Source organism: Serinus canaria, chromosome 21 (assembly GCF_022539315.1).
Source record: "Serinus canaria isolate serCan28SL12 chromosome 21, serCan2020, whole genome shotgun sequence".
Lineage (NCBI taxonomy): Eukaryota > Metazoa > Chordata > Aves > Passeriformes > Fringillidae > Serinus > Serinus canaria.
This window is the reverse complement of record NC_066334.1, coordinates 3,445,637-3,470,335: the sequence shown is the minus strand read 5'-3', so window position 1 is coordinate 3,470,335 and position 24,699 is coordinate 3,445,637. Positions and strand designations below refer to the sequence as shown.

Sequence of the window (24,699 nt, the reverse complement as noted above, 5' to 3'; positions counted from 1 at the left end):
GCAGCGGCCCCGAGCTCAGTTCCCGCTGCCCACGAAGGGATCGCGGCGGCCCCAAGCTCAGCTCGCTTTCCCTGGGAGGGATCGGAGCGGCCCCGAGCTCAGCTCGCTTTCCCTGGGAGGGATCGGAGCGGCCCCGAGCTCAGCTCGCTTTCCCTGGGAGGGATCGGAGCGGCCCCGAGCTCAGCTCGCTTTCCCTGGGAGGGATCGCGGCGGCCCCGAGCTCAGTTCCCGCTGCCCACGAAGGGATCGCGGCGGCCCCGGGCTCAGCTCGCTTTCCCAGGGAGGGATCGCGACGGCCCCGGGCTCCGCTCCCTTTCCCAAGGAGGCACCGAGGCTGCGGCGAGCTCGGCCCCCGCCCCACGCGGGATCGCTGCGGTTGCCGGAGCCCCGCGGGCGGAGCGGGCCGTTCCCCCCGCCCGCGCCGCTCCCGCCGCCGCTCCCAACTTTTCCAGCCGCAACTTCCACGTTCCGCCCGCGGCGCCGCCGGCCGGGCCGCGCCGGGCCGGGCCCTCCCCACCCTCCTCTCTCGGGCCGCGGAAGGTCACGGCGGCCGCAGGCCGGGCTGCCCCGCCCGCTGGCGGCGGCGGGGCCGGTCCGGTCCGTACCTCTGCGGGCCTTCGGGGAGTGCCGGCGGCTGCGGGCGCTCGCTCGCTCCTCCTCGATCGCGGCCGCTATCGCCGGGTCGTCCTCGCCATTGTACCACACCAACAGCTCCTCTCCCGCCGCGATTGGCTGCCGGGACACAACACAGGGCGCGCGGCCAATCAGAGCGCGCGTTGTTGGCGGGGCGGGGAGCGGCCGCGGCGGCGCCCACGGCGCTGCTCCCGCCGAGCCTCGAGGGCGCCGCCCCGCGCGCCCCCTGCCGGCCGGAGGGCACAGCGCAGGGAGCGCCCCGGGCCGCGCACGGGACAGCACCCACACACCGAACAGCCAAAAACAACCCCAAACACCCCGAAACGACCCAAAACCACCCCGAAACAACCCCAAACACCCCGAAACAACCAAAAACCACCCCGAAACGACCCAAAACCGCCCCGAAACGACCAACCAAACCGCCCCGAACGACGAAACGACCCAAACACGCCCCCAAAGCACCCAAACCCCGACAACCCAAACACCCCGAAACAACCAAACCGCCCCGAAACGACCCAAAACCACCCCGAAACAACCCCAAACACCCCGAAACGACCCCAAACCACCCCGAAACAACCCAAAAACAGCACAAAACAACCCCAAACACCCCGAAACGACCCAAAACCACCCCGAAACAACCCAAAACCACCAAAAAACAACCCCAAAACACTCCAAAACACCCCCGAAACAACCCAAAACCAGCCAAAAACAACCCAAAACCACCCCAAAACAGCCCAAACCAGCCCGAAACCAACCCTAAAACTCATCATGGACTGTAATACACACAGACAGAGAACAGCACCCAACACCCAAAACAACCCAAAACCAACCCAAAACCTCACACACACACAACAGCACCCAACACCCAAATCCACCCCAAAACACCCCGAAACAACCCAAAACCAACCCCAAAAGCACCCCCCAAAACCTCATCATGGACCGTCAAACACACACACAGAACAGAACCCAACACCCAAAACTACCCCAAAAACCAACCCAAAAACACCCCAAAACCACCCAAAACCTCATCATAGACTGTAACACACACACACACACACACACACTCAGAACAGCACTGAAACACCCAAACCAACCCCAAAACCACCCCCAAAACCCCATCATGGACTGTAACACACACACACACACACACACACACACACAACCCCCAGAACACAAAATATCATTAAAAAAATCACCCTCAAAAAAAAAAATCACAGGAAAACACAGAAAAACTCCATAAAAGTGACAAGACCAAAGACCAGAAAAATACCAATATAAAAGATAAGCCCTAAAAATGGCAAAAAATGACCAGAAAAAAATAACAGAAAAAGTCAAAATCAGAAAAAAAGAATCACAATTTCCCCCCCGCAAAATCACAAAAAAAAAAAAAAAAAAAAAAAAAAGGAATGTTAAGAGGTTGGAAGGGACCTGAAAGTCCATCCAGTGCCACCCCTGCCATGACAGGGACACCTCCCACTGTCCCAGGTGCTCCCAGCCCTGCCCAGCCTGGCCTTGGGCACTGCCAGGGATCCAGGGGCAGCCCCAGCTGCTCTGGGCACCTGTGCCAGGGCCTGCCCACCTTCCCAGGGAAGAATCTCTTATCATCAAACCCAAATTTCCCCTCTTTCTATTTGTACCCACTGCTCTTTGGCCCATCATACAGTTCCTGACAACACAGAGGTAATATTAATACAGTTTTAGTTAATGTTACTATAGTTAATTATTAATATGGTCCTTGTATTAATAATTCATGCATAGTTGTTGTTATTATTATTATTTTTAGCATGAACCTTCCAGCTGTAATGTCCCAAATTGTGGTTTGTCTCAAATAGTGACACTGATTTAAATCCCAGTGCTCACTGCTCTGGATATTTTATATATATATATATATATATATATATATATATACACTGTTAATTCTTTCCAGAGAGAGCAGCCATGTTGGGACAAACATACCAACCTCATACAAAGCTTTAAATGACATTAATTAATTATAATATAATAATAAGTTACTGCTCAGGCAGCCCCTACAGCTGGGATCTGGAACAAATTCTAAAGATCCAGAAAAAGACTGTCACAGTGGAATACAGATAAGTACAACATGTTTCATAAATCCACTTCACAACAAAAATGAAAGGTTTGCTTGCCCATTCCAAATTGATTATTTCTATTCTTTTAATCAAATTTTAAAAAATCACAGACTGAATTAGTCAAATGGGCCTCACTGCAAATGCTACTCATAGTCCCAGCACTGCCAACAAAAGAAACTATTGATCAGTTCATTTCACACACCCCTTAAAATACCAGACTCAATCTAGTAAATCCCCAAGCTGGCAGACTGAAGATTTTAACTTACTTTTTAAAACTTCCTCATTGTTTCTCCATTTCCTGAAGCATTTTACCCAAAACCAAGAAAAATTTAAATGCCTTAACTTCAATTCTCCTCTTTCAGGGTAAATGAACACGGGGCTGGTGGAGATCAAAGCCTATTTTCAGTCATGGCATCAGAGCAAAGGGTGTCCTCAGATTACTATTTCCAGTCTAAAGCCAAAGGGGAATTTCGTATCAAGAAGAAAATTAGGATTTCTTTCTTCTACAGCCCGTTTTTAGTGGGTCTCACAGCACATGATAAAGGTGATAATTATCATCATACCCCAGACACTGGAACAACAAGAGGTGCAAGATCCCAACCACCAAGGGAAGAGTAAGTTATAACACAAGCAAAGCCTGGGCTTGGCTTCCTTGAGTTCCAGAGGCCTGATGGGATAAATAGAGGCAAAATTATTTGCATGGCCTTGGAGCTGGTGAGCAGCAAGCAATGCAGCAGAGCTGTCTGATGCAAAAAACCCCTTATCATTTAAAAAACTACAAAGGCAGAGCAAAGATCTGGATGGAGTTTCAGGCAATGCAAACCCAGGGTGGTAATGAACATGTAATTTGTTGGCTGCATGGCTGGAGCTAACGTTCAACTTGATGAATTTAGTTTTATTGGGACTGCTCTAGAATCTAAATTAAGCCCTCTAACCTTGTACTTCTAAAATGAGATGCAGCAGCAGCTTCAAAACCAGACAGTTAAAGCTGCTCCCTCCTAGAGCAGGACTACACTGAGCAAGTGCCACTTGTGCCACCACTCCTCCTCCTCGTGACACCCTCTACACTCCTCCAAAACCCAACCTCCTCCAAACTGCTCCCTACAGATCCTTGGAGCAGCAGTGTCAGACTGGGACAGCCTGGCTAAGAAGGTATGAATTTTGGGAAGGCTCATTAGGTTAATAATTCCCAAACACTTTTTTGTGCTTTTTGTTTTAACTGCAACATTTAACTGTCCTTAATCTGAGTATTTTCTGTTCAAAAGGTTTACAGTAAGTTCAAAATTTGTTATTTTCAAGAGTCATATCCCAACAAGTTATTAACCTAAGTAACCTCAGAGGTTCTAGCACAGATTGACTAAAAATCAATTAATTGTGCATGTTCAAGCACTCTAAAGTGCCTTGTAAAGACTGAGACAGGCATTTGCCTGCCCAGCCTCATCAGAGTTTCTATTTTTCACCACAGACACAGCATTTTACTGGGATAGTGTACTTCTGCACCTGGGTGTGGCCTCATCTCACCAAACATAAGCCCAGTTTGACATTTACCTGAGTGAATCTTTCACACTCTATAACCCTGCATTTTGTTGCTCTCTCTCATGGAACAGGGAGGATCTTGAGGTGTTATAAACTTGTTGGGCAAAACAGTCTTCCACAAGCAAATTAATTTCATTTTAATCAGGGACAGTTTCAGGGACAGTTTCATAGCCTAGCTTCTTCAGAATGCTTTTTGAAAGTGAGTTTTCACTGTATTTTATTTTTCTAGAATTCAAGTTTTGTCCTGTGTGCAGAACCACACTACAGAGAGAGCTCCTCCCATGAGCAGAGGCAGAAGAGCTGAAACTGCATCATGAGTTTAAGCTGCACCCTGCAATATCACAGCTCTCACCCAGGCATCCTGGGGAAAGGAGATGCAAAGCAGCTTACAAACACCCTCAGCCCTTCAGCAAAGATGAAGAGAAGATGGAAGAGAAAAACATTTGCTTGTGCTCACTCACAAATTCTATTCCATCCCATGACTATTCATTGAGAGCAGAGAACTGGGAAGTTAAAGCTCTACAGTTCTGAGGAGGTTCTGCACCAAGCAAATTTGGACTTTGTTATTTTAGCAACAAGGCTTGGAAATCATCCTGTTTAATTTACAAATTAAAAAACTACAAAAAGCTAAAGGAAACCTTGGCAAAAATAATACCCCATGACTTTACTTTCAATGCTTCAAGGTAAAGCAGAACAAAATTACACACAAGCCACTTGAATTCTCCTTTAGGGGTAAATAAAACCTGTGCTGTTTATTTGTCAGCAAGTGGAACTCCCCTAAATTTATGAATTATGATAAAGATCAGGAAAGAACCATGTGTTCATATCTGGGCTGGTAAATTTACAGCAGGTCTGAAATGGCAGTGTAGAGATGCTAACATTATATGCAAAAGATAAGAACATTTAAAATGTTCTTTATTAAATGCCTTCGTCTCAGTTAGCAGTAAGGTGTGACTGGGATAAAATTCATCAAGTTGCAAGAGACAACAGTCAAAGGAACAAAAGGATATTTCAGTGCTGAGACAAGGTATTTGTTATTCTGTCAGCAGTGCTCAGCCTCTTTTAGTAGTACAGTTATTTTCTGAAGTGCAGTATCATCCATCAAATAAACAAATTTCAAATAGGTGAATGCTGTCTCTGCCAGGACTGAAACATTTGCAGAAATTTAACATGTCAGAGTGACTCCAAAAGCACATCTATACTAATGAGCTAGAGGGACTGTGGACAAAGGCAGAAGAAATCCAAGATAAAGTGAATAGAGAAATCAAGGCTGGTCTCAGAGTTGTACTGGGAGCCTGTCTCTGTGAATAAACACTGCAGGAGAAGTCAGCAGTCTGGCAGGCAATACTGCACCTCTGCTTGAATGCCATTACAAAGTTCAGAAAATGTTTAGAAGGTTTCTTCAATTTAGCTTGAGTGACCTAAAATACAACATTCATCTCCTGCTGTACTGCCCATAAACTTCAGAACTGCACAGGACCAACGCACTCTTCCATTAAGTAAATACCAATTACTTACAGGTACTGTTGGCCTCACCTGGAAATGGAAGGAACAGCAATTCTGCAAAAACAAACCTGCATATACCCCAAACACCCAAAAGTATTTTAAATAAAAACTAAGTCAAGCTACATACACTCATTGCTAGGAGGTCTTGACAGGGATTCAAGAAATACTTTAGAACTACAAGATTCTTAGCCTCCACCATTACAGTGAAACATTTTTTTTTCTTGATTTGGGAGATAAAATGCTCCAGGAATTGCCCCCTTTTCCCTGCCTTCCCCTCACTCCCTGAACAAAACCAAAATGGTATAAAACCATGAGAAATGGTTTCATGGAGCTACCCATAGATGTGTATGACAGCCAAACTTTGTCAAATGATGCACAGACCATAAAAATAACTAATTACTGCAAAAACATCCTCAGCAGAAGAGTCTTGGTATCTACAAAACCAGAAAAATATTTTATATACTGGGTAGTTTATCGTTCTAGCTTGTATCAAATTTGGTGCTACAGCAAATCTTTACCCAATAAGATAGACTTAGTGTTGAAACATCCAGTGGTTTAACAGTAAATCTAATGTCAAATGTATTGGCAGATAAGAATTTATACCAACGATGTGTAGCATTTGCAGTGTTTTAAATGTTTCATAAAACGTTTCAAACTCTGTTTAATATAAATAGAAAAAAGAAAAAAGTTTTTTAATAAATCAGAATAAAAAGCGTTAACAATAAAAGCCAGCCAAGTGATACCTTTAAACTCTTGTAGTAAATGGTCCTGTTGATCTCCAGAGGGAAGAGGTTCTGCTCCTTCCCCGAGCGGGCCCAGTTGATGTAGCGCAGCCAGTTGCCCTTCTCTGGGTCGGTGGCATCCACACACATCCAGCCCAGGTTGGGGTAATACACCTGTGGGAAGGCAGCAGACACAGGGACACCTGCTCACACCAAGCACTAAAACGTGGGATCCTCTGAATCCTTCCCCTCAGGTGTAGGAAAGACATTTGTGCTGTCCTTGAGAGCCAGAGAAGGCTTCCAGAAGATAAGGAAAGCCCTGTGTCCCTCTCGAGGAAGACACCAAGGCTATCCCCATGACAATGTGATGGAGGAGAGAAAGTTCAAAGATACAGACTTCAGCAGGCCACAGAGTGACGTGGCTCCTTGTTCACCTATTGAGAACTTTGTTTCTTTCTTATGACCAATGGGCAGTCAATGTCTCTGTTAAGTGATCGTAAATATCTTGAAAAACTATAAAGGCAACATGTTGCTATAATAAATCCCTCTTATGCACCCTTCTGATGGACTCCTGGGGCTTTGTGTCACACTCTATAGTGACACTTAGGGAAATCCCCAGGGCCTTGCCTCGGGAGAGCACATCACTGCCATGGGAGGGCACACCTCTGCCTCGGGAGAACATATCAGTTTTCCCCACCTGAGCTAACGGAGAGGACTCAGCCCATGGTGCTCTGCAGCACTACTGCCAATCTACATAAGATTGCCTGCCCCACTGGCCATTTGACAGTGCCCACCCCAATTACTCATCCCTCCCTGCCCCTGCAGGTTGGTGCCCTTTGCCCACCCCTGTGCCCTCAGGTCATTGGTCACTGACCCCACTGTACTGCTGATTAAATGAAATAGAATTTTATCAATAAAAGTGAAGTTTTAATAAATACACAACCATCTTAGTTTCTTTCCAAGTAAACAGAAAACATCTCCCTTACTTGAGCTATTCCAGCATGGATTTCATCAGCTGACTTTTGAAAGAACATTCACCAGCACACCCAGCCCTTGCAATATGAAAGCATAAACAGTGTCCCAGGTGAGACTGCAAAAGCAATTCTTTAGATTAAAATGGAAGAGAAGAGCCAAAGAATGCTGTGGGAGAGCTAAACAGATATGGAATATATGTCTAAATGTAGTTACTGATTACTTTTATATATATATATATAAACACCTACTGTGGTTTTATATTATTTTATTATGGGTTTTCCATAAACCAAAATACTTTTTTGCTTTTCTAATTTACAGAATATTACAGTCTCACTTACAGAACACTGTTTAAAGGCCTCGTGCACTATGAGAAAGAAAATAGCTCCAACTCCTCTCCATAACACTGTCTTGAAGTGATTCCTGTAGCTACAATAAAACCCACTCAGCACAGCTGTGCCAGTCATTCTGAACCAGCATTTCCCTCCCTTTTCAGACACTTGTTCTCACTTTCCCAACTGTGGCTTTTCACCAGCAGAAAAGGAAAATACGTTCTCTCCTCAGATACAGAGGCATATATGACACACACAACTTGTATTTTTCACAATGAGCCTGTGGTGTGACAGTTCAAAACCATTAAAATTGACTGGAGATGCCAGTTTTAGAAGCCTTATTTTTTATTCAGATGAATTTGACTAAAGAAGCAAATGGAACACTTGTGGAAAAGGTTGTTCCCCAAGCTGAGTGTCCATATACTGACTGCTCCTACACACCACCATCCTTGTGCAAACCATATTTTCTAACAGTTGAGATTCTGGACTGGTTTCAGGTATCAGCAAATGAGACCAACTGTTGCAGTCTCATTTTAGCTGCTTTTTTCCTAACTCTAAAGTCACTATTAAACCAACACACAATTACTCTGGAATCTAACAAGGGTTCCCATTATCACCTGCACTGTAAACACAAACTGAAAAAATATCCACCATGAACATTCAGCACTGAGAAAACACAACTGGAAGGTCAATAATTTACTTGACTGATTCAATCTCAGCAAATGTTCCTGTAACAGATCAAAACTGGAGATACCTTATGCAGTGGAGTTTGTGCCAGCATGAGCTCAATGCAACATTATACTTGAAAATTGTATTGCTTTTCTACAGGGTAATTTGCATTTATAGGAATGTCCTAGATCAATTCCTCTGATAGAGGTCAACTCTAAGCTCTGTGCATGTTTTTAGTGTTTCAGGGAGTTCCATTTCTGCAAACAAGGGGACAGAAGGATGGATGACCATTATCAGTGTCTTTAGCCTAAAAATCCATGTTCCAGAACATTCTGGGCCACAGTTCCTCCACCCCTGCCCTCCCTGACTATTCCCTTTGCTAAAAGCATGTCCTGTGTTGGTCTTCAGAAAGACTGAAGAAATCTTTGGAAGTGGTTATGAACTGCCTTAAAGAGACCGTAAATGGGATTCAGCTCCAGATTATGACATTTATATTTTGAAATATAAATTTATTTACATAATATCCAAGGTCTCCTGACTACCAATGGAGCTTCCAGAGCTGTTCGGCTGCCCAGACAGCACTTGCTTCAAGGCAAGCCCAGCACAAGAAATACCACAACACTTGAGAACTCTTACAAAAACTCCAAAAGCTGGTCTTCAAAGAGCTAAATGAGGAGTGATGTGGCTTCCTTAAGAGATTCCATATTCTCCTAATTTCCCTGATTTCATAAGCAGTTGACAGCACTCAGTTGCACTCAGGGTTCAAGCCAACAGAGATCAGCAACAAACTTTTAAGGGCAACTGTGATCCACACACAGCATATAAGAAATACAGCAATTTCAAACAATGCCACTGGTTTCTAAAGCTTTGTCATTCAGAATAGTTGTTCCATCCAAGTGTCTATAAATAACTTAGTAATAGCAGTAACAGATGGCAATTACCTTATATCAAGTTTATTTCTAAAATATCTGGAAAATTCTAGGCTAAATACAAAATATTGACCTGGTGACAGACACATTTTTCCATTTACAAGCTGCTTCTTACCTCCCACATGTACACATTGCTCTTAACTTGAGATCTTTTTTTCTTGTCACCAACAAATGGTCCAAACTTCTTGCCTTTCAAAATTGACTTTGTTGCCCAGACACCTGAGGAGACACGTATCAGGAGTTAAAACTAATCTAAGCAAATCTTCTACTCAAAATTCATATTCTTAAGATCATTACATGTGTCTGTCTTGGACTGGGGAGCTGTCCACTCTTCCCAAGAGGAATTATTTCAGACAAATATACCAGACATCATCTCTACCCAGCACAGGAGGGCACCAGGCTTCCACAGCAACTCAAATTTATGTGAGCCACTGCAAAAATCTTCATTCTCTTTTCCCAGCTGCAGCACTCACCAAGCCGAGTCTTGTCAACAGCAGATGGGAAGAGCCTCACATCCTCAGGAAGGCCCCTAAGCACATGCTCAGGAACATCATCCAAGGTCTCCACAGCAACAGGGGAGTCAGTTGTGCTCTACAAGTCAAAAAGCCAACCACCATTAACAGGCAAAAACAACTACACAACAGGTGATCAACCCACATGAACTTCAAAACCTTCTGACCTGCAATTAAAGTAAAATCTCCCAACTCACCGTACTGAGGATAATGTCACATCTATTAGCAATCATTTATTTCCCTTTTTCAAAGAATGACTTCCAGGCATACTCAACCTAAACAGTCCCCCAAAAGCAATCTAATATATTTTCTTATCTTGCTTTATGTGACAAAGTGCCCCTTGTGAGAAAGACTAAAAAGTAACTTTAGGAGAAAACCAAACTCAAAGCTCCAAGAAGCGCATACAGTAAAAAAATCTGAAAAGTTCCTTGCTCTGCTGATTGAAGTGAGCATGTTGCAGTAAATTAACCACTCCAAGAACTTGCACTGGGGATCCACCCACTCTGCCACAGCAGCAGGATGTTCTGCCTGGAACAGGGTAAGACAATGCCCTACTTGCAAAGCCACCAGTGCTGAATGGAGGGGGTGGGGTCATGCTGCTTTTGGTGTTGAATAATCCTAAATCCAGGCAGACTCATCAATCCCAAAGTTCAGCATCCCTTTAAGGGTGAGGGTGAGGAGATGTGGCAGAGCTGACAAAACACCTGATAAAGGAACAGACAAGGGATACTACTGACAACCTGCCTAGAGCTGCTTGGGCACAGCTGCCTGGGGACACCTGCCTGACAGGCCAGCACTTTTTTCATTCACCCTAGAAAAGGCCAGGCCCACGTGTGAACAGGGTCTTCTGACACACCCCTTCTTGCAGTGTGGTGGAGATTCCTCCCTGGAGTGGAGACATACCATCTCTGAAGGCTACCCAGTGCCACCCCTGCCATGAACAGGGACACTTTCCACTGTCCCAGGCTGCTCCAAGCCCAGTGCCCAACCTGGACACTTCCACAGCTTCCCTGGGCTCACCACCCTCACAGCCAAACCCTTCCTAGAGCCCATCTAAACTCTCTGTCAGCATGAAGCCATTCCCCCTGTCCTGTCACTACAGCTCTTGGTGACTGAACCATGTGCATGTCAAGTTTACTGCTCTGCAACAGAGACTGAGCTAAAAGCAGCTTTTAAAGCAAATAAAAGGATTTTAATAGTAATTATTTTAGTATCATAACTGTTACTCATATTTCCTACATCAAGTAACAGGTCAGAATTTAGCCAGCAGCTTATAATTAATACAAGAAGTTTTAAGATATTTTTATATTAAAGTTTGATAGGCAACATAAAGCTAATAAATTATTTACTGTCCAGTAAGTGATTAGTTCCATTTTATGGAGCCTCCAAGGTTCAATATTATTCTTATAATATTATTCATACTATTACTACTCACACTTGCCATAAAACAACCTGTTCCCTATTACCCACTCAGAATTGACAAAACACTATTTCTGATATAAATTACCAGAATTTCAAAGTTATAAGAATGCAAAATTTCCTATAAAATCTCTCAGCATTCCAAATGAACTGTGCATGGTGAAATTTAAGCCTTTATTGAACCACGTGCCCTAAAATAACTCCCGGCCCTCTGATATGAACTCTCATCATTCTGGTCAGGAACAAACACTGGTGGCAATGGCAGGAACAACTCTAATATTAAGGATGTTATACCTGACCTCTGGACCCATTTTTAGGAAGAGGTTAAACGGAGAAATTTTTCCAAACAAACTTTAATTTTTTGGAAATTATTCTGGCTTTTACCTATAGCCATAAAGCAGAGATTCAAAAGGAATTTTCACCTACTGAATAGTAAACTACTGAGTAATATTCAAGAGTATTCTCTAGTGAATACTTTTGAAATACACCGAAAGGTTACTGGAAATATATTTTAAAATGCATCTCAATATGCAATCAAATTTCATTTTTTTCTCTCTAAAGCCAAACAAATAAAACTTCTCAGCCCTTGCTCCTCAGCAGCCAGTCTTTGTCAGGGTGCTGCTCTGACAATCATATTCACTACATTTTAAAATGTACCCAGTTTGCTGAGTGGAGTTAAAAGAACAAGTCTTCTGCCAGTTTTAATTGCAACAATGAGGAAAACTATAAAACTGGAGTCAGAGCAAGGTTATTCTAGTGCTGCCATCATAAACTTAACAGCTGCACAGAGAGCTCCCAGAGAACTATTTGTAGGGGAGAAAGACCCCCAAATTGGAAACCATGGAAGGGAGAGAATGCCAGAAATCTCTTCCCATCCAAGAGTGGAGACACCAGGGATAAATACTTATTCAATAGTTAGAATAGCTGAAGTCTATTCAAAGCAGAGCAAAGCTTTATTCTGCTCTTCTAACAACCCAAAAGGAAAAATACTGATGAAAGCAGCCTGATTTTCAAGCATCTGTTTGCCTTGAACTGATATGCAAGAAGCCATGTCTCAGCTGAAAAAGAAACATGCTTCTCCCAGCATATCAAAGAAACCTAAAAATCTTCCCAGTACATTACCCCAGGATCTCATCAGGGGAGAAACAAGCCTGTTTTTCCCAGTGGTTTCTAACAAGTTATATACAGAAATAGAAGAGGGTGGCTGACAAGCTCTCAGAATGATGCACTTCCAGTTTCAAGCTAAAAGCAGGATGGCTTTTTAGCTGGGTTTCATTTGGGGGCTTGGTTTCTTTGCAGAGTGTTGGTTTTGGTTTGGTGTTTTGATGAGCAGTTAAAAATCTCAAATCTCAACCCTGCAAATAAATTTTAGCCTATCATAACAGATTCCACTGATTCAGACAGAAGTGTACAACACTGTGATACATCCTTGTTTTTCCTGGTATATTCCTTAATAGTCACACATTTTAACTGCAAATATCCCTGAACTGCTCTATTTAAGAAGTGTATTTGTATGGAGTAGTATACACTCAGAATTTTATTGTGCATCTACCTGCAAAAATCAGAGATTAGCAGGACAGTCAGAGAACACAACACTCAGACTCATCCAACACTTGTCACATTAATGGATTTCACAAGTACTAGAAAACTGGATATGGCCTTTACACAACAATACACTTCATACCTCAAATGAATGGTAATAAGCAATCAAATTCAAAACAGTAAATAAACAATTTAGTTCAGTCAAATCAGTGCAATTTCTTTTTATTAACAATTTAGATGTAGCTACTTGAAACTTTTTCCAGATCACCACTTGTCCCCAAGCAAAGTCTGTTTACCAAAAAGAAATACTACATTTCAATCACTTTTCTACCAAAACTTAACAATCACATTTAAATTTATTTTTCTGTTTACAAAATTTTCCCCTTGATAAGGGTAATGCACTTGTGCATGTCCTACAGCCAACTTTTGCATTTATCTGAAGCCTTAACACAGTATTTGCCACTCCTTCCAAGGCTGCAATTTTGAATACAAAAACACCTGAAGTTTATTTCACTTTTAAGCTTCTTACTCTGAAGTTCATCAGAAAATTACATTCTAGCATGTAAATCAACCAGCATGAAGGGACTTTAGGACAATTCCAAAGGATCATTTGAGGGATGAAGTGGTGCCTTTACTGAAACAATCTTTTCCTGTTTGCATGAAATCCAGCACTCTGACAGTACCTTTCAACACATTAAGCAAAATTCCACACCACTTTCAGTATCATTGTACTCGTGAACCAAACTCAGATTCGTCTACAATGTTACAAAGTGTATTTAAGCAGAGTAGAAAAGGCACCTGCAACAAGATACTTAGAGGTGATAAAAGATTAGAGTGAAAAGAAAAGAAAGCATCCTGAACGGTGCCATGAATGACAGACAGCCAGTGAGTGTCGTGTCAGGGTGGAAACAGGACTGGGATAAATGAGAAGATAAAGGAAAGGATGCCACTGAAGAGGGAGGGAAGGAGGGAGGAGATGGCAGAGAAGTTAGAAGAGGTACCTGAGGAAGGGTAGTTGTGCCAGCTAGCAAAGGAAAGCAGACAGGTCTCTACCTTACCTGGCAACCCCTCTTTGCCACAATTACACACAATTCATGTGCTTGGAAATTTAAGATGTATTGGAAATATTTGAAATAATCATTGAAAAATTCAGAAGGAAAGAGGTGAGGAAGTTTCAGAACAAGTGCAGATGTCCTTTGTTCCTGCATTCCTCAGCACTTTTTAAGTAACTGCCTATGCTGTTTTCCCAGAAGAATCCAAATTCTTCCTACTCTGTCTTACTGCAGTCTGAGATAATGCTACCAACCAAACCCCATGTTTGCTTGGGGTTTTAAAAATAAATTATTCAGCTATTCTGATGAACTAATTTACATATTAGAGGAAGATCTCCTTTCAAAAGAGGACTGCCGATCCTGAGACAGCAATCTTCCAAGAAACCCAAAAACATGAACTCCAACAACAGGTGGGGTTTTTTTAATCCTTCTTCTCTTTACAACAAGAAGGCCATTTCAAAGAATTTAAGGGAAGGTATTCCTTCACCACTTCAAGATTTCTGTGGGATAAACCACAAAACTAAGTCTTTTCATCCAAACCAAATCAACACCAGCCCAGTTAGTTTCATGGTCATCAAAGTCACACCAAAAGCACAGACAAGCAGAATGAAAGAAATATGAGAATGAACCACTTGAGAGATGTTTGGCATCAGGCAAAAACATTCCTTATACAGACCTGGCACCACAACTTGTCAACAGTGAATGAAATGACACGAAAAAACACCACACAGTTGATGCGAAATACACACTTAATATGAATAGTCAGCCAACAATTAAAGCCATATGGGCTCCATGTGCTCTGGAAACCAAAGGTGAAAGCCAGAAGGCCCAAGGAGGACCCTAAGCTGTTGTCAGAACTCCCTGAGGAAGGACAATCTCACCCTTTAAGTACAAGATGACACACAGCACAGCACAGCATAAATGAGATCAGCAGTCCCCATAAGAAAGATGAGGATTTTTGATACAGCACAGAAATCTGATTTAATTCTAGAAACAAATCAGGGTGTAGGAAAACAACAGACAGGATATGAGGGGACATGGACACACACATAGGAAGGAAGCAGTCAATAGTAACAATTACAGATTAGGATCTACAGTTCTCAGAGTTTTAGCAGAATCCAAAGCTTATAGGAATGATTAATAAGTCCTCTAGGAGACAGAGCAATAGGCTGCTGGCTTCATGCCACTGAGTGCACCAAAATAAACCTTAGAGGTGAAAAAAATTCAATTCTCAATAGAAATTCTGAAGCAGCAGTTAACCCTGCTGTCAAACAGATTATAATATTCTGTTAATAAACAGATTATTAATGCTTAAAAGTGTGCTAATACAAATGTCATTTCTATTTTATGTATATAACTCATATTTGTCTATAGAGATAATAAAATTATGGTTTTTCACAATACATATTTCAACACTCTGATAGAGATTATATTTTGCTTTTTACCTTTTTAATATGTACAAATATATTGAAGACTTTTTACTTTAAATCAGAGGAAAAAAACCAACAGGAAATATCTCACCAACCCATTCCATGCTGTAATTATGCACATACCTCTATGACTTCACAGATAATACCCTGCAGCAAATGCTAACTGTACTCAGCCTGCTGCTGATCAAATAAGGATAATAAAAGCACACATTAGCTAAAACACTGAAGTATACAAACTGTGTCCTGTGGTTGTTTCTGACTCATAAAGCTTCTGTTCATGGCTGAGGTTTTCAGCAAGGTAAAAATGGCTTTCCTGCAGTGTGATGTCCTGTGGTCACACTCCCAGGCCAAAGGGGCTTGGTAAGATCATCCAGAGAGAGGAGGACTTGTGACAAAAATGTGAGGTAGCATGTACTTTTTCTGTATCTCTAGGTAACACAACTGTGTGTGACAGACAAACTGATGACAATTCCTGCTTGGATAAACAAATAAAAGCAGAATAAAATGCTGCACAGTTGGTGCTGATTAGAACAACACCCTCCAGTCAGGACACTCGTGACTCCTCACAGCAAAGTGCTGCTCCAAAGGAAATGTGCTTTCCCAGTCTTTCCACTTGCTTCCAGGAGAAACACTTCAGATTCCAGAAAAGTCTGACATTTCCCAATCGATCAATTTGTGCCAGATTGTTTACTGCACATTTGAAAAGGAATATGACTACAAAAGGATTTTTAAAAATGGAAGCCTTCAATTTCAAGGCACTTTTATAAGGAACTGAATTGTTACGTGCAGGTTCAGGAGGAAACAGAGTTTTCTAGAGCGGTGTTCTGAGAAGAGGTGCCAGGAGTAATAACTGACCCACTGCTAAAGGGAATTCACAAAAATCTCAATTCCATGAAATAATAGACATCTCACAAGCATACACACTATGGAATGGATAATGATGAAATTTAATGAGACCGAAGATTTTAAAGAACATTTTTTAGTGGATGATTTACTTTTCTTATTAATAATTAACTGCTCTAAGTATTTTGATAAAGTCTTACATGTCTACTCACCTGATTCATTTTGAATTCCTTTTGTGTTCTGAAAAGATACACACAACAAAGAAACTCCTTTGATTACATGAACCCTAAAAAGAAAAACAGACAATTGTAATATGTACCTATGTACAAATTTGCATTGAACTGAAAGTACACAGAGCTGTGGTTTCTCTTCCTAAATTGTCTGTAGAAAAGGAGCATTTTGCTTTAGAAAAAATCTGCTCCAAGCTGCAGTTTTGTTATTACAGCTCAAATGCATCTGAGTAATCTCAAGATGGACAGCTAGCACTAATCTTCAAATGATGATGTAACAGATATGCTCATGGAAGATTGTTCCATTTGTTTTTTAAAGTAAGTTAGTTTGCTCAAGCCTGAGTACTTTAAAGAACTTTAGAAGTCAGATCTCTTTAGAATTTTATATCAAAGCATTATTGAAGGACTTAGATGGCTTTCAAACGGAAAAAATGCATGTAGAGTCTCTACTCTTCAATAATAGAAACAGCAAAATATTCCTTAAATTGAGCTCTATTGAGGTATTTTATTAAATGAATGCATTTTACATTCCTTTTTAATAAAAGCCTGAGATTTCAAAAGGTATCTGACAAAAATTTCTAGTCCAAGTAGGCATCAAATTTGGAAACTCACAGCTTGAGGGAAAACTAATCAGAATGATGCCATATCTAAGGGTTGAGATCAACTCACTTCCTTTCTTTGTTAATGCATACAAAACAGCTTTTTTGCAAATTAGGCCCAAAACACTTTTAGACCCATTGTCATACAGAATTTTCAATGAATTACCATCCCCCATTTTTGGAAGTTAACTGGTCCCTCTTCACTTAAAGCACTTTATTCAAGTACTGCTATTTCTTCCCTCTCTTTAGTTTTCCTACTATAACAAAGTTCAACTGAAATTTTTTACTAAGTACTCTGCTTAAGTACTAACATTTAATTTAAAATAAGTTCAAGCAAAATCTACTCCACATAGATTTCACATAATCCCTCTATCTTTGCACTGAAAGGATTTTAATGCTGTGCAAAAGTGCCAACACTGCCAAGCATCATTCAAATGTTACACTGCTTAGGAAATCTGTAAGAAAAGGAAAAACATCCCTGGGAATGATATTTCTGCTGTATACACCTCTTCCAGGATTAACTCCTTTTGTCCTGGTGTTTTTATACTATGTGGGCACTTAAACAAAGAGCTGAAACATCTGTATTTCAGTTCCAGTTTTGCAACTGATTCTGAGGGATTTAAAGTTTGCCAGCAAAGACCAGTTATGGGATAAGGAGCTCCATCTGAGCAGCTTGCACACATTCAAAGAAAAGCAGTCCTTTTGGAATGCATTATCATTAACTTGCTAACTTATTTCATATTGGAGTCAGCACAAACATCGGTACTTGAGCTGAGACCTGAACATCAGGGAAAAACCCCAGCAATCTTATTCATTGTTCATTGGGACAAAACCCGTGCACATCATTTTATAAATGAAATCATTTGTGTAGCAGGAGAGGTGTCAAGTAATACCCTGATATGAAACCAAACTTAATGAGACCAAAATGTCTCATTTTTATACACTGTTAGAATATTTTTATACAATTACTGACATAAAGGCAAGAAAAGGCAGAACCTCTTAAGGACACAGCCTGAGGAGCACCAGGCTGTGGCTGGCACGAGTTTGTTGGTCCTGTCTCCCCTGCCCATCTCTGCCTTTTCTCCTCCCTCTCACCAAAGATCATCATTCCCTCCATGCCACAGGCTCAGCTGCCCACATGAACACTTTTGCCCACAAATCTGGGAAGGAGTCTAGGAAACAGTGGTGAAGGACAATCCTCTGACACTTAACCCCCAAACTCCAGATATACCCAGACAATAAGGATTTAAAGCACTTTCTTACAGAAGCAAACACTGAGCACCATCACTAGCCACACTAAACGTGGAGAATCTGAGACAAGTACACAGCAATAAAGTGATGGATGGGTTGCAGAGTTAAAGAAAAGGCCTGCCAAGCTGAAAAATTCCTCTAAGCTGAATTTTCAAACAAATTACTCAAAAAATTTTAAAAGCAGACAAAATCTTCTTACTTTGTTTCATTTGAGGAGTAAAAATACACTTTTCTTCTTTTTCATATACTAATTCAAAAATACCTTGCTAAGAATTAATAGTTAGAAAAGAATTTTTGAAACAAAAGTAATGGCATTTTTATAAATAAATATTATTTATATATATATATGTGTAAATATTGTATTCAACTTTTATACAACAGGTTGTATCCTAACCTCTCAATGGTATTTCTTAGGAGATGACAACACAACTTAATAAACTGATGTAGTTAAACATCCATACAATTCAGTTTTTGCAGATTCCTAACAGACTGTACTACTCCATATTCTTGCAACTATCAATTACCAGTGGAACCACTTGAGCATAAAACAGAATTAGGTGAGAAATTAAATTTGTAGTAAACCAAAAGCTTTTAGAAGTATTTTTAAAGCTATTAATTTAAAAAACACAATTCATATTAAAATTTTATACCTGCAGTTTGGTATTTTTTTCCCCCTTCTATATTACTTATTTTGTTAACAGTGAATTCAACTATGTGGAAAGCAAGTTTAATTGTACTGGAAAATAAATAAAATTAATACTGTACAGAGTCTTGTGTGCAACCACTAGTTTTCTTTCCACCTAAAACGAAACATTGTAAGAACAGAAGTATCTATAACAGTAAACTCAGGGTTTAACTTTTGCTACACAAAGTTCAACAAACTCAAGAAAATACGAAACAAATTCTACGTCAGCTCCAAGCAGGATCAGTGAGTACCAACAAGATCTTTACTCTCATCATTGTGTTAAAAATAGGTTAGAAACGGTTGTAAAATGGTTGATAGCTCGTTAAGCATGTACTGTTAGTTTGGTCATTATACTGTAAAAGGGGTTAAAAGGGCAGTTATCAGAAATGCGGTACTCAAGGTACCTTAACACAGCTCGGTAAAGCACCACGAGCCAGCCTGGACAGAGCTGTCATGGCCAATCCAGCGCCTAAAACCTTCTGTAAATGAAGGATCCAAAGAGAAACCAATGCCAGGGACACAGAACAGGATCAGAAGGGGCACCTGAGCCAGGGAAGCTGCGCCGTTCCCCTGGGCCAGCGGGGCCAGCGCTGCTGAGCAGCCCCAGCGCCGGCGCTGCAGCTCCTGCCCGGCCCGGGCCCTGCTTGGGCCTTTCTCTTACTGTAATAAATGCTGAAATCACTTCAGTACCCCCTGATTTGGGCCTTTCTCTTATTGTAATAAATGCTGAAATCACTTCAGTACCGGAGCCTGGTCCCGTTTTTAACAACAGCCAGCAGGAACAAGCTCTGGCTCCGTGCACTAAGGAATTCCCAGCTCCACACAGCCAGGTCCTACACAGGATTTCCCAGAAAAGCCCCCAAGAAAACCACGCTGCTCTGATGTGTCACCAGGGGAATCTGGCCTCCATTAAAGGCACAATGATGGTCTCATTAAATCAGTTTTAAAGTTAGTCAACAACTGCTTTAGTACTTTGAAAAAATCACTCAGCAGCCCCATCAAATACACATAACAAGTATTTTCATCCAACCTCTCCTTCAAACTCAACAGCAACATAAGCTAACCTATTAAAGACCAGGATATTATTAATAACACTTACCACAATGAACTTCAATCATTCCCTGACAGCCCTAAGAAAAGAACAATAAAGGCTCTATCCCAAAAATGAAGCACACACTCCTGAATTTTCAAAATTCATTCTCAGAAAACATTGCCAAGTCATATTGATTTTAAACTACTACTTACTGCTCTATCTCATGAGTACAAAAATACTACACACTTACTCAAGACAATAAAGCATCTGGGAAACCATGAAGAGAAAGAAGATCTACTGCACTCTTATCTTAGAGTCACAGAAAAATTATTTTTCTGAAAGACTCTGTTTCAGGCAACAAATTATATTTTGTTCATATAAGAATATACAAGGCATTTGTATTTAAGTAAATTCTGTGGTCTCCAAAAGAAAATCCTTAAAGCAAAAATTATTTTGACATTATTTCTGAATCTGTGCTGCAGAATTTTAAATATTCCCTTAGAAAACCTATAAGGAATAAACTTACTTGCTTTGTTTGCAGACTTTATTCCTCGTTAGGAATAAAGTCTGCAAACAAAGCAAGTAAGTTTATTCAAAACCAGCATTGCAGATCATCCCTTTCCAACTCAATCAGACTAGTAAGCATTCCTGGGTTTTACTAAGTAGAATATCATCTGCTTTTATAAGCCATATTTATAATTTCTATATGTGGGGGGTTTTTTTAATCTCAGATTCTAAAAACATTTTGAAAGAGAATGCCGCTTCCAGTTCAGAGGAAGGAAAAAGCAGGCATGAGAGTATCAGTCCTATTTTGGAAGCTGAAAATGGGACATGCATTACGTCACTGCTCCAGTAAAAACATGTTCATTAGAGAACCAGCAACAACTTGAAAGTCTCCCCAGCCTGTTTTCCTAATGACCAGGGTTCAGGCTGGGATACTGCACAGCTCTTGGCTTTGTTTTACTGCAGCACATGACCATTTTTTAAACATCAGGACATCTACATGTTTTCAATTCAATACTGAAATACTCTCACCCAGGAATTCTCCATGCATTAGGTGAAATAAAGCTTGCCAATTTAAAAACAGATAGTTCGTGCTAACTTTAAAAGTTTTAAATATGCATGTGATAGGGCATCCTGTTTCTATTGATAGGCACTTAAATGCAAAGACATTTTTAGTTACTCAAGGCTGCCTGAATAAGAGCAGAGAAAAAATGGGCCGACAATGATTTTCTGAACACTAAAATCTATTACCTATTGTCCAGTAAGAAAAAAGGCTTTGCTTACTGCCACATAACCAAATAAACTGCTACACCTCAGGGAGGTTTATTCAGGTAACCAAGATAGTAAGCCAAGAAATCACCAACACAACACAAACCCCAAGTTTATTAATTAAACAACAACTAGTCAAGAGAAGTCAACAGAAAATATCAAGCCTCTAACAAGTGCAAATATGCAGAAATTCCATTCCAATCTTTAGATATGAGTGCACTTTAATTTGACTCACAAATGCAGTAAAACCCAATGAAAATTTTCTCAGATAAGTACACTGCTGATTTATTACTCTGTGAAAAAGCTGATCTCAATCATTTCTTTTTACAACACAGGACTCATCCTCCCACTTTCGACTACAGCATGTTTTATACAGAGGCAGAGAAGAAATATTTTCCAGTTCATTTTTCAGCTTATTCTCAGTGGAGAAAAAACACACTGGTAAAAGAAATTATGTCATTTGAAGGGTTAAGTATCAGGATCATGTCTGCCCTTTCCATGAGAAGAAGTTCAACAACAAAGATATTACAGTACTTTACACAGGTTTGCCAAGGCAGGAATTTATTACTGGTCATCTCTAAACCTCTTTGAATTTCTGTTTCCAACAGAGAGACACCCAGTAAGCAGCACATCCCTTTTATACAGTGTATATTACTTGTTTATCCCTAAGGATCAAGGATTGTATGTGGAACAGTGGAATGGAGACATCACTGCACTGCAGGATGGACTTCCAGAGCCATTTCAGTTGTTACAGAAAAAGACTTTCTGCTTTACTTCTCTTCCATTCTCAAGCAAATTTTCAATAGTAAAAAATGGATGTGTTATACCAATGCACAAAAGTGCCTGAACATTCTTCCTCACTTTCCATGCTGTGCTGGTAGAAAGCTGTTTTTTGGATTCCCCTAAAACAGGCACCAACTCAGGAATCTCCAACCACCACACTGATCCTGGCGCTTTCTAGCAAAGATACTTTATCCAAAGTGAGGATTTTCCCTTTAATTAACATAACTGGGGTTTCAATGTAAGTGCCTCCATTTTTATGGTCTATGCTATGGACTGTAGAGGCACTGCTGTCCCAACAAACCCTGGGAGCCATGTCCTTGAAAACCAACAGGTACCTTCACATGGTTCTCACTGCTGTCTCTGCAAGTCCAAAAGTTCTTTTGTTTCTTAAGTCACTCCTTCATCTATCAGTGACACAGATCCCCATCTGAAAAGTGCCAGTGCTCTCACTGACTCACCATTATGCCTTCCTGCAGTTGGAAGAGTTGGAAATCTCCACACCAAGGAAAGCAGCCCTGAATTCTTAACATGCCCATTGTTTTTATTGAAATGTTGTGTCAGAAGACAAAAATAACAGAATCATGGAATGGCTTGGGCTCAAAGAGATCTTAGAGCTCATCCAGTCCCACCCCCTGCTATGGGCAGGGACCTCCTCCACTATCCCAGGTGGCTCCAAGCCCTGTCCAACCCAGCCTTGGACACCGCCAGGGATGGGGCATCAAAAGCTTCTCTGGACACCCTGTGCCAGGGCCTCACCACTCTCAAAGGGAACAATTTCTTCCCTATATCTAACCTAAACTTCCCCTCTCAGTTTGAAACCATTACTTCTTGTAATCAGTTCCTACAGTTCCTGGTAAGGAACATAATTACATGCCATGCTGCTGTACATCTCCAGTTACCCCAATCTATTTAGTATATTTGAATAAGCTGGAGAAGACTTTGCATCCAAACAGCATGCCCAAAGTCCAGAGCACAGACTGGGAACAGCAAACTGGGGCAGCATGAGAAGCACAAGCAGCCCTGCTCTCCTCTAGAGCTGTCCACTGCTGCTCACTCAAATGTAAAATAAGAATAGTTCTCTTGACACTGAATGATCATTTAGCAAGTGCAGCCATACCACCTTCTCTTCCTTCCTCAGCTGGAAACAACTTAAATTTTCTTTACTGCTTCAGAACGGAAATTTTGCAGCTTCATATGAATTTGAAACCACTGGAAACTTCACTGAATACTTCAGCTACCTGTCCATGAGATGGTTATCAGCAAAACTCCGCAGGCTGCTCTGCCTTCAAATAAAAAATGCACTTAAAATACATCTCCTAAGCTGTTCTAAATGTCTTAGAAGAATATTTTTCATGTCACCTCAAACGTTTTTCCCCCACGGTACCACTGCACAATGAATTATTCTCCGACTCGGAAGAATAATTCACAGATGGCCATTTCCAGAGAGGGGAACCAATTCCGGAGTTAATTCCTTCAAGCCCTGCTCACTCAGCTTGGCAGAACGTGACCTGCAGGAGCTTTGGGCCCTGCGAAGTGCCAGAACTTCCGAAGACAGTTTGAAAGAGCAGAGTTCTCTCAGCATCGCGCTGGCAGCGGCAGGAGCCAGCCGACACTTCCGAGGCAGCATTTTCAAGATAAAAAGATTGAAAAAGCCGCCCAGGGGATGGAGCGTCCTCCTCCAACCGGCCTCCCTCGCATCCTCCACCCTCGCTTCCCCTCCCCGAGGCGCTCCCACGTCCCGGCGGGCACAGGTCCCGCACCTGCCGCCGCTGCCCTCACGCCCCCGGCCGCCGCCCCCCCGCGGACGCCGGGGCGGCTCCGCACCCGCAGCGGCCCCCGCGGGCCCCCTCCCTGCGCCGCCGGCTCTGCCCTGCGCCCGCCCGGCCCGGCCCGGCCATGCCCGGCGGGTCCCGCCGCCCCCCGCTCACCCGGGCCCCGCGGGCGGCGGAGCGGCCTCAGCGCCGGCACCGTCCGGGCGCCATCTTGTCTCCAGCCTCGGAAGTGACGTTCGGGGGAGGCCGCGGGCAGGGCCCGCCGCGGGACCCCCACAGCCCTTCCTGGCCTTCATCTTCATCGTCCTCATCCCCAACAACCCCTTCCTGGCCTTCATCTTCATCGTCCTCATCCCCAACAACCCCTTCCTGGCCTTCATCTTCATCGTCCTCAGCCCCAACAGCCTCTTCCTGCCCTTCATCTTCATCGTCCTCATCCCCAACAGCCTCTTCCTGCCCTTCATCTTCATCGTCCTCAGCCCCAACAGCCCCTTCCTGGCCTTCATCTTCATCGTCCTCATCCCCAACAGCCTCTTCCTGCCCTTCATCTTCATCCCACTCAGCCCCAACAGCCCTTCCTGCCCTTCATCTTCATCGTCCTCATCCCCACAGCCCCTTCCTGCCCTTCATCTTCATCCCACTCATCCCCAGCAATCCCTTCCTGGCCTTCATCTTCATCGTCCTCATCCCCACAGCCCCTTCCTGCCCTTCATCTTCATCATGCTTATCGACTTTATCATCCTCATCCTCAACAGCCCCTTCCTGCCCTTCATCCCCCTCATCCCCAGAGCCCCTTCCTGCCCTTCATCACCTTCGTCCCCCTCATCAGCTTTATTATCCTCATCGCCCTCAACCCCAACGATCTCTGCCTGCCCTTCATTGCCTTC

The 24,699-nt window shown here is 42.3% G+C and overlaps 1 protein-coding gene across 1 annotated transcript in view; it reads right to left on the bottom strand.

Annotated features, from left to right (window-relative positions):
• Positions 1 to 24,046, bottom strand: part of PRDM2 (PR/SET domain 2) — a 52,278-nt gene extending 28,232 nt beyond the window's left edge. Inside the window, exons 1-6 of the mRNA XM_050982319.1 lie at positions 23,969 to 24,046; positions 16,400 to 16,473; positions 9,863 to 9,980; positions 9,505 to 9,608; positions 6,509 to 6,661; positions 606 to 732 (exon numbers count right to left, since the gene is read on the bottom strand). Of these exons, the coding sequence (XP_050838276.1) occupies positions 606 to 732; positions 6,509 to 6,661; positions 9,505 to 9,608; positions 9,863 to 9,980; positions 16,400 to 16,408 (511 nt within the window). The 5' untranslated portion in view covers positions 16,409 to 16,473; positions 23,969 to 24,046. The remainder of the gene's footprint in view (positions 1 to 605; positions 733 to 6,508; positions 6,662 to 9,504; positions 9,609 to 9,862; positions 9,981 to 16,399; positions 16,474 to 23,968) is intronic.
• Between the last annotated feature and the right edge of the window lie 653 nt (positions 24,047 to 24,699).